The 13,224-nt window shown below is 46.1% G+C and overlaps 1 protein-coding gene across 3 annotated transcripts in view; it reads left to right on the top strand.

The window, feature by feature from the left end:
• Window positions 1-13,224, top strand: part of RNF17 (ring finger protein 17) — an 881,806-nt gene that overhangs the window by 195,448 nt on the left and 673,134 nt on the right. For all 3 annotated transcript variants that reach the window (XM_077483977.1, XM_077483979.1, XM_077483978.1), the window contains exon 8: window positions 954-1,125. In XM_077483977.1, coding sequence (XP_077340103.1) covers window positions 954-1,125 — 172 coding nt within the window. The remainder of the gene's footprint in view (window positions 1-953; window positions 1,126-13,224) is intronic.

The raw sequence follows: 13,224 nt of genomic DNA on the forward strand, positions 1-13,224 counted from the left end.
TAGGATTTTTGTACTCGCCGTAAAATCCTTTTCCGTGAAGTTCACTGACTGACACAGCACCTACCCCTCTTATTGGTTTACGTTATACTGCTTGTTGACGTACTGAGCTGCAGGAAGCAGGCTGAGGGGATGTTACTGGAGGGACGACCCCCTTTTGATTATAGCGCAAAAAATTCAAATCCAGAGGTGATCAAATATCACCAAAAGAAAGCTCTTTGTGGGAGAAAAGGAAGCAAATTTTGTTTGTGTACAGCGTTGAATGACTGCGCAATTGTCAGTTAATGCAATCAGGAAGGGGATAAAATCTTCCAGGGGTGAAACGTTTAATAGCCATTCAAACCCCTTTGTGTCAACTTGTGTGCATGTTATCAGGCCAAATTCACCAGGGTATGTAAACTTTTGATCAAGGTCCTTTGGGTAGTTTATGATTTAAAGAGTAAACAGTTAGATGATAGTAAATAGCTTCAGCCAAACGCTAACCATGAGTGAAAGAAGTTTTTGTTCATATTCTCTGAAAAATGTGCAAGAAAACAGAATGTATAAATATTCTAAATTTTTCAGTTGCCATATTAATGATTAGCATTTCATTGTGCGAATAGGGGGTTATAGTTTCATTATTGATTATGTTTAAATGGCAGACTAATGGCTATCCTCACAAAATAACCTGTTCTTAGCATATGTGAACTGTCAATCATCCCTAGAGTAATCATAGACTTCAAGTGCTTGAACCAGCTACAACACAACTATGTCAGTTGGCAGGATTTTAGTTGGAGGGATGAATTCTACCCATCTATTTCATACCAAAATTTTATTCTTAGTTGGGTGTGATTTCTTGTATACCATGTCATGTATGCCAAATCGGTTTTGATACCGATTTTAGATTTTTTAAATGATGCTGTTCCACGTTATTTTTCCCTAATTTTATATTTGAAATGTTTTTCCCTCACACCCAGAAAGTCCAATTTATTTGCCGAGTTAAGAGAAGCCTCTGATGCCTTTAACGTTAACTTGGAAAAAGCTGTAAAAAAACTAGAAGAACAGAAAAAGGATATGAAATCCCGAGTCTTATGTGCAGAAAAACTAAAAGCATCGCCAGAATTTACAATATATTGTAATCTTAATCAGGTAAGTTATTATGGTACATTAGCTTCCACGCCAGCCACTTGTGACTATTAATTCAGAAAAAGATTAAAATCTCTTTAAACTCTAACCTTTCCCTGATCCTTAACCCAGCCCAAACACTAAAGCAGGGTTATGCAATTAGCGGACCTCCAGCTGTTGCAAAACTACAAGTCCTATCATGCCTCTGCCTCTGGATGTCATGATTGTGGCTGTCAGTCTTGCTATGCCTCATTGGAATTGTAGTTCTGCAACAGCTGGAAGTCCACTAATTGCCTATCCCTGCACTAAAGCATTACACAACCTAAGACTTATGAGGGTGATTGTATGGCTAAGGATTTTTCGGTTATGCACCGCATCCTAAAATAGTAATGGGTAGAAAAAAAAATATGTTGCATGGGATTTTGATGGTGCTATTCGAGTTCCCAGACCAAAATAATATAAAAACAATGGTATTTTATTTGCACAAAATTAAAATCCATAGACAAGTGACATTAGATATATATGACAAGGATTTAAATCATAGCTTATGTTGTGTTTAGTAATCCAAGTGCACCAACCTATTTCACCATAATGGCTTCTTCAGGAAGTATTAAAGTGCAAATAACTAAATAGATTGATCGTAATTTGTACAAATTCATACATCGATTTATATAGCATATCACATTCAGCATCACATAATAAGCAGTATATTTGTATGCTCACTAAAATCCAATTGATTAACACGCATACTCGGGAAGGAGAAATACCCCATTACAGGTGCAGTCAGAATCATCTCCTAATATGAGGGTCCAAATTGGATCTATAAATCACATAAGAAAAACAAGACCGAAAGAAGTGGAAGAGCTATGGACAAAGCTTCACAGGTATATCCTAAAATATTCAATAGTGAGCAAAGTGTTTTATTTACAGGACTCATATTTTACCCTGCGTATATTTCAAAGGCATTTGATATGTAAAAAAGTTTAGAGAAAAAGTAACCACGCGGTGGATGCCGAATCCCCTACATACAATGCCTCCATCCCCGCTGGTCTATGAGTCAATTGCCATGTGTGGGCTCCGACCACTCACCTGTTAGGTAAACAACGCTGCTATCTCCTTGTGAAGCGGCTCCGGGGGTTCCGGCAAAATGACCGCCTGATATCCGCCCTGCCGGAGCGCGTGATGTCACTCAAGCGTGGGGGGGGGGGGGGGGGAAGAGTGGTGAGGGAAATGGGTACCCAGGGGCTCCACAACCCTCCTGCACCACTATGCCCAAAGGGAGACCCTTAAAAAAAATAAAAAATACTCCTGCCCACTCCGAGCAAATTTCACGGAAAACATATGGATAGTGATGTCTAAAATGACAAGATTATACATAATTCACACAAATTTGCACAGATTGCTCACAAATTTACATATTACAGAGAATACACCAGTAGACAAAATAACATTACATATTCTATCCAAGATGAGAAAATCTCAAGACCAAAATGATGTATCACTATTCTACGGCTAAAATTATCACCCAATACACTTAAGAGAATACGTTGTATGTGATATATTCCAGCCCACTTTAATGAAATCTAATGGCTGGGTGGAATTTTATAGGAAGGGTTTAAAGTCTTTAATCCCCCCAAAAATTAAATAAAGATCCTGTTCCCTTAAAGCATGTTATACAGCACAGTGCTTATGCTGTGTATTTTGGCCCCCTGTATTGCCTGAAAGCGATACAGGGCTCTGACACTGGAGTCAGTACATGCCTCTGTCATATGCTGCTTTCTGCAGCTCTCCCTGTGTCTCCTCTGTCATCCTCCTCTGCCCCCCTCCCTGTCATCTCTCACTATCACTGATATGCTCCTTTCCCCACTGCTTCAAAACTAACCACCCCCCCTCCCTGGCTGATGTCAACAGGGGAATCTTGGCCCGCCCGCTGGAGATATCACATGGGGAATGCCAAGAGCCTGGAGTCATGTAATAGCTGAAGGACACGGTTAAAACAGGTAGAAATCATGTTTAAAAACAACAAAAAAAACAGAAAACACTTTTCTACCTGTTTTAACCATGTCTTTCAGCGATCATATGACTCCAGGCTATTGGCTCTCCCTGTGTGATCTCTCCAGGGGGTGGGCCGAGATTCCCCTGCTGACGTCAGCCAAGGAGGAGGGTAGCTGAGAGCCTGGAGTCATGTGATCCCTGAAAAACACTGTAAAAATGGGTAGAAATCGTGTTTAACCACTTGCCGCCCACCCTATAACAAATAGACGGTGGCAAAGTGGTTGCATAATCCTGACCGGACGTCATATGACGTGATCAGGATTATGAGCCGCTGTGCGCCCCCAGGGGCGCGCATCGCGGCGATCCTTGTTGCGGGGTGTCAGTCTGACACTCGGCAACTACGATCTCGGTAAAGAGTCTCAGACGGAGTAAATAGGAAAAGCCGGTGATCGGCTTTTCCTCACTCGCGTCTGTCAGACGCGAGTAGAGGAGAGCCGATCGGCTGCTCCTCTGACAGGGGGGGGTCTGTGCTGATCTATTATCAGCACAGCCCCCCCGAGGATGCCCACACTGGACCACCAGGGACGCCACCAGACCAGCAGGGATTCCCAGGACAAGGTATGCCACCCTAGACCACCAGGGATTCCAGTCAGTGCCACAATGGATGCCAATCAGTGCCCATAATGGATGCCAATCAGTGCCCACAATGGGCATCACTGATTGGCATGCATTATTGATTGGCACTGATTGGCATCCATTAGTACAATATATTAGAATAAACTGCCGCCTATCAGTGCCCATCCATGCCACCTATCAGTGCCCATCCATGCCCACCTGTGCTGCCTACCCATGCCCACCTGTGCCGACTAACCCATGCCACCTATCCATGCCCATCCGTGCCAGATATCAGTGCCCATCCGTGTCGCCCATCAGTGCCACCCATCAGTGCCGCCTATCAGTGCCACATATCGGTGTCCATCAATGCCACCTTATCAGTGCCACTTCATTGGTGCCACCTCATCGGTGCCCATCAGTGCTGCCTTATCATTGCCCATCAGTGTAACCCCATCAGTGCCCGTCAGTGAAGGAGAAAACTTACTTATTTGCAAAGTTTTGAAACTGAAACAAAAAAAATATTTTTTTTCAAAATTTTCGGTATTTTTTTATTTGTTTAGCAAAAAATAAAAACTGCAGAGGTGATCAAATACCACCAAAAGAAAGCTCTATTTGTGGGAAAAAAATGATAAAAATTTCATTTGGGTACAGTGTAGCATGACCGCGCAATTGTCATTCAAAGTGCGACAGCGCTGAAAGCTCAAAATTGGTCTGGGCAGGAAGGTGTTTAAGTGCCTGGTATTGAAGTGGTTAAAAAAAAAAAAAAAAAGCACAGGCACTAGGATGCAGCTTTTTATCTGACAGATGGGTTGCTATAAAGATGAGATAGTGGGTTAACAACCACTTTTAAAATAGATTCCTGGAGTCCTGGCAGATGTGTAGTCTGTAAACGCTAAATCCATTTAGTTTCAATTTAGTAATGTACCATCAATATCTCGCTGTTCATGTGTAGGGACATGTCACATAGTTGGCAAGGCTGAAAAAGACAAGTTCATCATGTCCAACCTGTGCGTTTGCTTTTATGTTAATATTACATTGTGTATCCCTGTATGTTGTGGTTGTTTAGGTGCCCATCTCATTTTTTTAAATTATCGATGCTTCCTGCTGAAACCACTGCTTGTGGAAGAGAAGTCCATATCCTTATTGCTCTTACAGTAACGAACCCTCTACGCAGTTTAAGGTTAAACCGTTTTCTCTTTCATTCACTGACTGACACAGCTCCATTATTCTTGACCATAGGGTTGTTACGACACCTTCAGCAAAGGACTAGACCGAACATGTTATACATGTGAAAAAAACAGAAATTTACAGTTTCGCCCAGGGGGCAGAGTCCATCCAGTAATAACCCCTCAGCCTGCTTCCTGCAGCTCAGTTTTTCCCTCTTTCGTCTTTCAGGATAGCACACTTGAGAGACCTCGGCTCCTCCCTTCTCAGGAAACACCACCTCCACCAGATCTTTAAAACCATTCCTTCCCTCCAGCCCTTCAGTTTTGGTGTTTCCTCTGGCGAGGAGACATCGCTAGGAACCTGGGTTTAATTCAGCTGGAGAGTCCAGTGTCATCCCGAAGGCGAATCGATAGCTCTGGCCGAATGGATGTCTGGAGAGGTTGAGGTCTCTCATACATGGCAGCAGGGCGGGGGAGTCCGTTACCTGCAGTGTTTGGCGCGTCCCATCCTTCCTTGGGGAAAGCGAGGCCTGGGACGTTCGTTTTGGCGCTGCCTGGGGAAGGTGTTTACTGGAGTGTCCGAGTCTCCCCTTCGTTAGTACGGCCTGCATGGCGTGCAAGGCTGCATCGGATGACGGGCGACGTCTTTTCTGATGGGAGAGGTCACGTCCGGTTCACTCGTGACTTCTGGTTCCGGTCGTGGACCGCCACAACGTATGGGGCAAAGGCTGGTGTTTGCCCCAATCACGCTGTAGCGACGGCTAAGAGGAGCAGTTTGTGGAAAACCAACCTTTCGGGCCGAAGAGATGTCCGAGACTGATGGTTCCCGTTCGGTTCCGGGTGATGCCAGCACCAGCCATTAAGGTAAGTGGAACCCTGGGGTTGTGTTCCCTTACTATTTTCCCGCTTGGCTCCACGGGTTAACTCCCCTCCTTGGTGGAGGAGTTGCACATCTGGGACCCTGGTGGTGGTCGGTCCTGGGAGGATGCACTCCTGTGGTCGATTTGGTGTTGATTTTTTTGCTGGCAGGGGCTGATGCAGGTGGGGTTTTTTTGTTGTTGCAGGACAAGTCCACGGAAAAAATCTAAGCCTCACACGGGTCCACGAAGTGCTGCCCCTTATGTAGAAGTGTGTTAGGGTATTCCTGGGGGAAAGTGCCATGTAGGAATTGCATTGAGGGCTTCGTTGGGGATCATGCTGAGGAACAAAGTTCTGGTCTGGCGGCTTCTGTTAAAGAGCTCTCCAGCACTTTCCGTTCTTTTAAGGCTGTGTTTGATCATTTTCAGCCTATACAACCCCCAGCTGGTCCTCTGCCAGCACAGCAAGATGTCACACCTGGCCCCTTAGCAGGTCCCTCTGCTAATGAAGGGTTACCTGGGGGTAACAGAATGGCACTAGAGGATGACCCTGACAGTGAATCCTCAGACTCTTCACAGTCTGATTGGGAGAAGGTGGATGGCGAGCCCTCCAGATCCTCCCGTTACAAGCTCTCCTGGGAGGAAGTAGAAGAGCTCCTGGGAGCTATTTTCAATACACTAGGTATCCAAGAGGAGAAAAAAATCCCGTTCTCTCCATGACCAGATGTATGAAGGTCTCAGAGAACCGAAGAAAAGGGTCTTCCTGGTCTATGAGGTTCTGTTAGACACCATTAGGAAGAAATGGCGAGACCCAGAGAGGAACCATTTCTTTTCTAGAGCATTGAAACGCAGATTCCCTTTTTTAGAGGACAAATCTGCTGTGTGGAACAAATTTCCTAGACTGGATGCAGGCTTTTCTCAGGTATCCAGAAAGACAGATTTGGCCTTTGAAGATATGGGTATGCTAGCAGACCCTATTGACAAGAGGATGGATTCTCTCCTCAAGAAATCTTGGGATTCTTCTTTAAGCAATCTTAAGCCTGCCATGGATGTCACAGTGGTGGCACGTAACATGGAGCATTGGTTGAGGTCATATATTGAGGTGGGGACTGCAAAAGAAACTATTCTTTCCAAAACGACTTTCAGGACAGCCACCCGAGAGATCATGGCTCCACCTCCCTCAGGAAACGCCTCCTCCATCAGAGCTTTTTAAGGGAAGTCTCCCCGCAGCCTCCTCAGTTTTTTTGTTTCCTCCAACCTGGAGGAACACCTCTGGTGGGAGCCATGATCTCTGGGGTGGTCCTGGAGGTCTTTCACCTGGGTTTTCCTTTTTTATAGGAGCTGGTCCTCCCATTTACCTCCAAGTGTGGATGGTCCCATGGGCTCTCTCCCCCTTCCATGCTCGGGGAGAGCCAGTACGTCGGAGGTCCCGTTCCCTGGATCCATCAGAGAGGCTGCCCCACCATGTTTGGATCTCCCGCGTGCACTACATTGCGTTAGAGCGGTCGTCTGTTCTCGGGCAGCCGAGCGAGCCCTGGCCGCGTCCTTTGAGAATGGGGGCAGGACTTCCGGCGGCGTCCCGCATCATTTCCTGGTTCTGGAATGCAGGAGGAGAGAGGAGGACCAACTGGTGCCTTATTTTCGGTTCCGGTCAGTCGCAGCAGCGTTTTTGAATCCGGGACCGGCGGCGGTGGTTATGTGTGCGATGCAGAGCGATACAGACAAGGGGGCAAGCCAAGGTGCCAGCAAGGTGAAGGTAGGAGCAGTTCTCTGACGGTCTGAATCCTATGCTCCTGTGGGGGGGGGGGGGGTGATCACCCTTTTCCCCCCCTCAATTCCCCGCACCCACCCTTTCCATCCCTTGCTATGTGTTGCAATGGTGGAAGTGTTTTTGGGGTGATGGCTTGCTAGGGCACTTGGGAATGGTGTGTTTCTCCCTTAGCTGCACCTGGGTGATAGTTGCATTTTTTTTTTGTTTGCAAAAAAATATCCAGCTTGGGTTGTTTTTCCTTGTCTCTTTCTGTTTGTTTAGGCGAAGAGTTCTGCCCAGTTAAGAGAAGATGTCCTGTCTACAAGGAAAAACTTGGCGAATCCTGGGCCAAGCGTCTTGTATTGCAAGCCTAGTCAGGGAGGTGTCCCCGTCATTGTGTGGTGACTTAGTTTCAATGCTACCTTTCAGGCATTCAGGTCTGAGTTGTCAGAGGAGCCTGGAACATCGGAGTCTGGAGCCCAGCAGCCTTCCTTTGAGCCGGCGGGTTCTCAGTTGCTGACGGGGGGGGGGGGGGAGGTTTGTCCCAGGACACCTCACAGGCTTCCGTTTCACTGGCCCTAGAGGAGTCGGACTCTGAGGAAGAGGAGGACTCGGACGCAGCTTCCAAATACAAATGGTCATTGGAAGAAGTGGGAGGCCTCCTTAAAGTGATATACGCCACTTTAGGTATTGAAGAGGAAAAGGAGCTCTCCCTGCATGATCGAATGTATGCGGGGCTAGGAGATTCCAAATATCGCACCTTCCCTGTGCATTCCCTGGTATCCGACATGATTAAGAGTGGTTGGAGCCTGGGAAAAAAACTTTTTTTTCCAGAGCACACAGGAAGAGGTTTCCTTTTGAAGAGAACCCGGACCTTGTTTGGAACAAGGTCCCTAAGCTAGACTCTGCCTTTTCTCAGGTTTCAAAGTCAACAGATCTAGCCTTTGAAGATATGGGCACGTTGAAGCAACCTATGGATAAGAAGATTGATCTACTTCTAAAAAGGTCCTGGCAGTCGGTGATGAGTTTGAAGCCGGCCATGGCAACAACCTGTGTGGATCAAATCTGGATCATTGGGTTAACCAGTTAAAATCTCACATTTTGGCTGATTCCCCTAAGCAGGAGATTGTGGATTCCTTTGCTACTCTGCGGCAATTGCTTACACCGCTGATGCCTCGGTGGAGTCTATCCACATGACAGCCAGGTCAGCTGCCCTGACTAACTCGGTTAGAATGGCTTTGTGGCTTAAGACCGGGCCAGGGGATGTGGCCTCGAAAAATAGGTTATGTAGCATCCCTTTTGCGGCGGATTTGTTGTTTGGCTCAGAATTAGATTCTATTCTGGACCAAACGGTGGATAGGAAAAAGTCCTTTCCGGTAAAGAAAAAGCCGGCGCAAACACAAGCGTTTTTTTTTTTTTTGGGGCCCCAGGGGACAGGCCGAGGATAGGAAGCAAAACGGGAGGAAGCCTTGAGCGCAGAACCCCAAGGGCAAAAGGGGAGTTCTCCTCAATCCTCCTGCGTCCGCCACCAAGCCCCAATAACTCCCTAGTCAAGGTGGGAGGGAGACTTCAGGGGTTTCTCCCTCCAGTGGGAGGCTATTACTCAGAATCGGTTTATTTTGAGGATGGTCTCCCAGGGTTACAAAATCGAATTTACAGATTTTCCCCCTCAAAGGTTCCGATCACGAATGTTCCCAGGGACCCGGTCAATGCCCTTGCTATGAAGTCCTTAATTCAGGACCTGATGATGTTTTAGGGGGTCATTTGGCCGGTCCTAACAGAGGAACTATGTCAGGGATTTTGCTCCCATGTGTTCCTGGTCCGAATGCCTTATGGACGGTTCAGTCTCCTTTTGAACCTCAAGGGTCTAAACACGTCGGTGCGGTACGAGAGGTTTCGGGTGGACTCTATTTTTTTTTTTCTGTAAGAAACCTCCTGAACCCAGAATGCTATAAGGCATCCATAGATTTACAGGATGTGTATCTCCATGTCCCGATTTGGAGCGGATCTCAGATACTTGAGGTTGGCACTAAAAGAAGGGAGCAAGGTCATTCACCTTCAATTCAGGGCCTTCCCTTTTGATCGGTCTTCATCCCCAAGGGTATTCACCACAATTATGGCAGAAGCTTTAGCTTCCCTCTGCCTGGAGGGAATCTCAGTGATTCCCTATCTGGACGATTTGTTGTTTTTTGCCCAGATCAAGGAGGGGTTGCAGAGGGATCTCGACAGAGCCTGCATCCACCTAAGAGTTGTGATGGATCATAAACCTTCAGAAGTCAAATTTGGTGCCCGCTCAGGAAGTGACATTCCTGGGGTTTCGGATCAGCTCTCTAGACCAAAAGATATTCCTGCCGGAAGAAAAGGAGTATCTGGTTCAGGGGATAGCCCATCTACAATGCAATCAGTCCCGGTCCATCAGGAAGGTTGTCGGTTCTGGGGACTTTGACTTCCTCCATTCCGGCGGTCCAATGGGCAAGGCATCACTTCAAGCCTTCTTCCTAAAGGTCTGGGATTCTCAATAGAGTTCGCCTGACGATCTGGTAAGGGTTCTCACCTCGGTAAGGAGAAGCCTGTGGTGGTGGAGAAACAAAGAGGTGCTTTCACAAGGCCTGTTGTGGTCCTTCCCGGTCCAGGTGCGGCTGACAACCGGTCCAGGGCTCATGGTCTCCAGAAGAGGTGGAGAGATCCTCAAATTGAAGGGAGCTGAAGGCAGTAGAGAGGGCAATATTGGCTTTCTCAGACGTTGTTCAGAAGCAACACGTCCAGATCCTATCGAAAAATGCCATGGTGGTGGCATACTTGAACAGATGAGGAGGAACCAGAAGCGGGGAACTTCAGGATCTAGCAAGAAGTATCCTGGGCTGGGCAGAGCAGTTTTACTCGATCCTTGTCAGCAATCCACCTAAAAGGGTCCCTAAATGAAAAAGCAGACTTCCTCAGCAGGAACCAGGTCCTAGAGGCAGACTGGCAGTTGAATCCGGAGGTCTTCAGACTGATCAGGGAGTCAGCCAGAGGTAGATCTCTTTGCCACTCAGGAAAATGCCCAGGTCCCTCTTTTTCTCCCTGAACAAGCAGAAGAGGTCGTTGGGAGTGGATGCCTTATCACACAGCTGGAATTTTCGCCTATGCCTTTCCTCTGTTTGTTTGAGTTGATTCCCCGGGTGTTAGGAAAACTCAGAGAGGAAGCAGGGGTAACTCTGATCACCCTCTTTTGGCTCAAACGACTGTGGTTCTCGGCCCTTCTGCAGATGCAACAAAGACCGTTCTGGCATATCTCCTTTAGACAAGATCTCCTCTGGCAGGGCCCTCTCGTCCATCAAGATCTAGCAAAACTAAGGCTTACGGCTTGGTTTCTGAAGAGCAGCTCTTGAAGAAAGGGTTCTCAGATAAGTTGGTTGCTACCCTATTGTCCAGTAGGAAGAAAGTCACCAGGGCAATATACTTCAAATACTGGAAAGTGTTTAACTCCTGGTGCAGGACTTCAGCTAGGTCAACAACACAGATTGCTTCGGTTTTGGAATTCCTACAGGAAGGAGCAGATAATACATTAGCAATCGGCACCCTGAAAGTGCAGGTAGCCGCTCTAGGGGTCTTTTTGGAGAAATCTTTGGCATCAGACCCTCTAGTAGTCAGGTTCTTTCTCGTTCTAGGCCTATCGTATCTAAAAACTGCCCAGGCTGGGACCTGTCTACCCTCCTACAGGCCCTGACCAAGGGTCCAGTCGAACCGATTGTTTCAGCCTCCCTCAGATGGATTACATTGAAAACCGTTTTTTTTGTAGCCATTACTTCAGCTCGCAGTTAGTGAGTTGCAGGCATTATCAATCAGGGAGCCGTTCTTTTTTTGTTTTTCCGGACAGGATAGTCCTTAAAACAGAACCTAATTTTTTGCCCAAAGTGGCATCATTTCAGAATCGATCCCAGGAGATAATTCTCCCTACATTTTGCTCTAATCCATCGGATAGGAAAGAAGAGGATTTACATACCTTGGATGTTAAGTGGGCAGTTCTAAGTTATTTAGAAGCCACTAAAGACTTTAGACAGTCGGATGCACTTTTTGTTTCGTTTTCCGGTACTAAAAAGGGAAAGCAGGCTTCCAAAGGGACCGTAGCCAGATGGCTAAGGATGGCAATTTCGGAAGTATATGCCTGTGCTGGTCAGAAGAGTCCAGTGAGTGTCCGGGCTCATTCCACAAGGGCTACAGTGGTGAGTTGGGCAGAGAAGGCTGGCGCCACCCCCAAACAGATATGTAAGGCTGCTACCTGGTCAAGTCTGACGACATTTGCCCGCCATTACAGTTTAAATCTTTTGTCGGCTGGGGATCAGGCTTTTGAAAGGAAAGTCTTACAGGCTGTTGTCCCGCCCTGAATGGAGTAAGTCTCGGTAATCCTCTCTGGTGGCTGTCCTTAAAGTCGTTTTGGAAAATTCAAGTTAGACTTACCAGTAACTTGTTTTCCAGTAGACTTTCAGGACAGCAGTAACCCGCCCTGTTTTGTAAGTGATTTGCTGTGATACTATGATATAACTGTCACTTATGTGTTGCAGCAGGGGATGGAGAGTCTCTACAAACAACTGAGGAGGCTGCGGGGAGACTTCCCTTAATAAGCTCTGATGGAGGAGGTATTTCCTGTGGGAGGTGGAGCCATGATCTCTCGGGTGGCTGTCCTGAAAGTCTACTGGAAAACAAGTTTCCGGTAAGTCTAACTTTTTCCTCCTTCCCAATGCTTTTAAAAGGAGTCGCATACATAGCAGATGCGTCAGCAGAGTCGTTCCGCATGTCTGCTAGATCCTCTGCTTTGGCTAATTCAGCCAGAAGGGCGTTTTGGTTAAAAACATGGCAAGGGGACAATGCTTCAAAGATCAAGCTTTGTGGAATTCCCATCACGGGAGATTTACTGTTCCCTCCAGACTTGGAGGCTGTCTTTGATTGAACAGCGGATAAAAAGGAGGCTTTTCTTTTAACCACCTCAATACAGTGCACTTACACCCCTTTCCTGACCAGACCAATTTTCAGCTTTCAGCGCTCTCACAGTTTGAATGACAATTACTCAGTCATACAACACTGTACCCATATGAAACTTGCATCCTTTTTTCCACACAAATAGAGCTTTCTTTTAGTGGTATTTAATCACTAGTGGTTTTTTTTTTTTTGTGCTATAAATAAAATAAAACGTAAATTTTGTTACAAAAATGCCTTTTTCTTTGCCAAATTTTTGCTAATTAGTAATTTTTCTTAATACATTTTGGCCAAAATTTATACTGCTACATATCTTTGGCAAAAATAACCCACATTAGTATTTATTATTTGGTCTTTGGCACCATAGTTTGTAGACTCTATAACATTCACAATCGCTGAAAATTGATCACATTTGATCAGGCCTTCAGTACATCAGGTGTATCTCATTTCTTGAGACACTAACAAGTCAGGAAAGTACAAATAACCCCCAAATGACCCCTTTTTACAAAGTAGACATTCCAAGGTATTAAGTAGCATGGTGAGTTTTTTTAAGTTGTCATTTTTTCCCACAATTCTTTGCAAAATTAAGTTTTTTTTTATTTTTATTTTTTTTATTTATTTTTTTACGAAATTGTCATATCAGGTTATTTCTCACACACAGCATATGCATACAACAAATTACACCCCAAAATACATTCTGCTACTCTTCCCGAGTACGGCGATACCACATGTGTGAGACTTTTACACAGCCTGGCCACATACAGAGCACCAACATTGATGTAGT

This window comes from Lithobates pipiens, unplaced genomic scaffold, assembly GCF_037356315.1.
Source record: "Lithobates pipiens isolate NorthernLeopardFrog02 unplaced genomic scaffold, aLitPip1_a1.2 Scaffold_16, whole genome shotgun sequence".
NCBI lineage: Eukaryota > Metazoa > Chordata > Amphibia > Anura > Ranidae > Lithobates > Lithobates pipiens.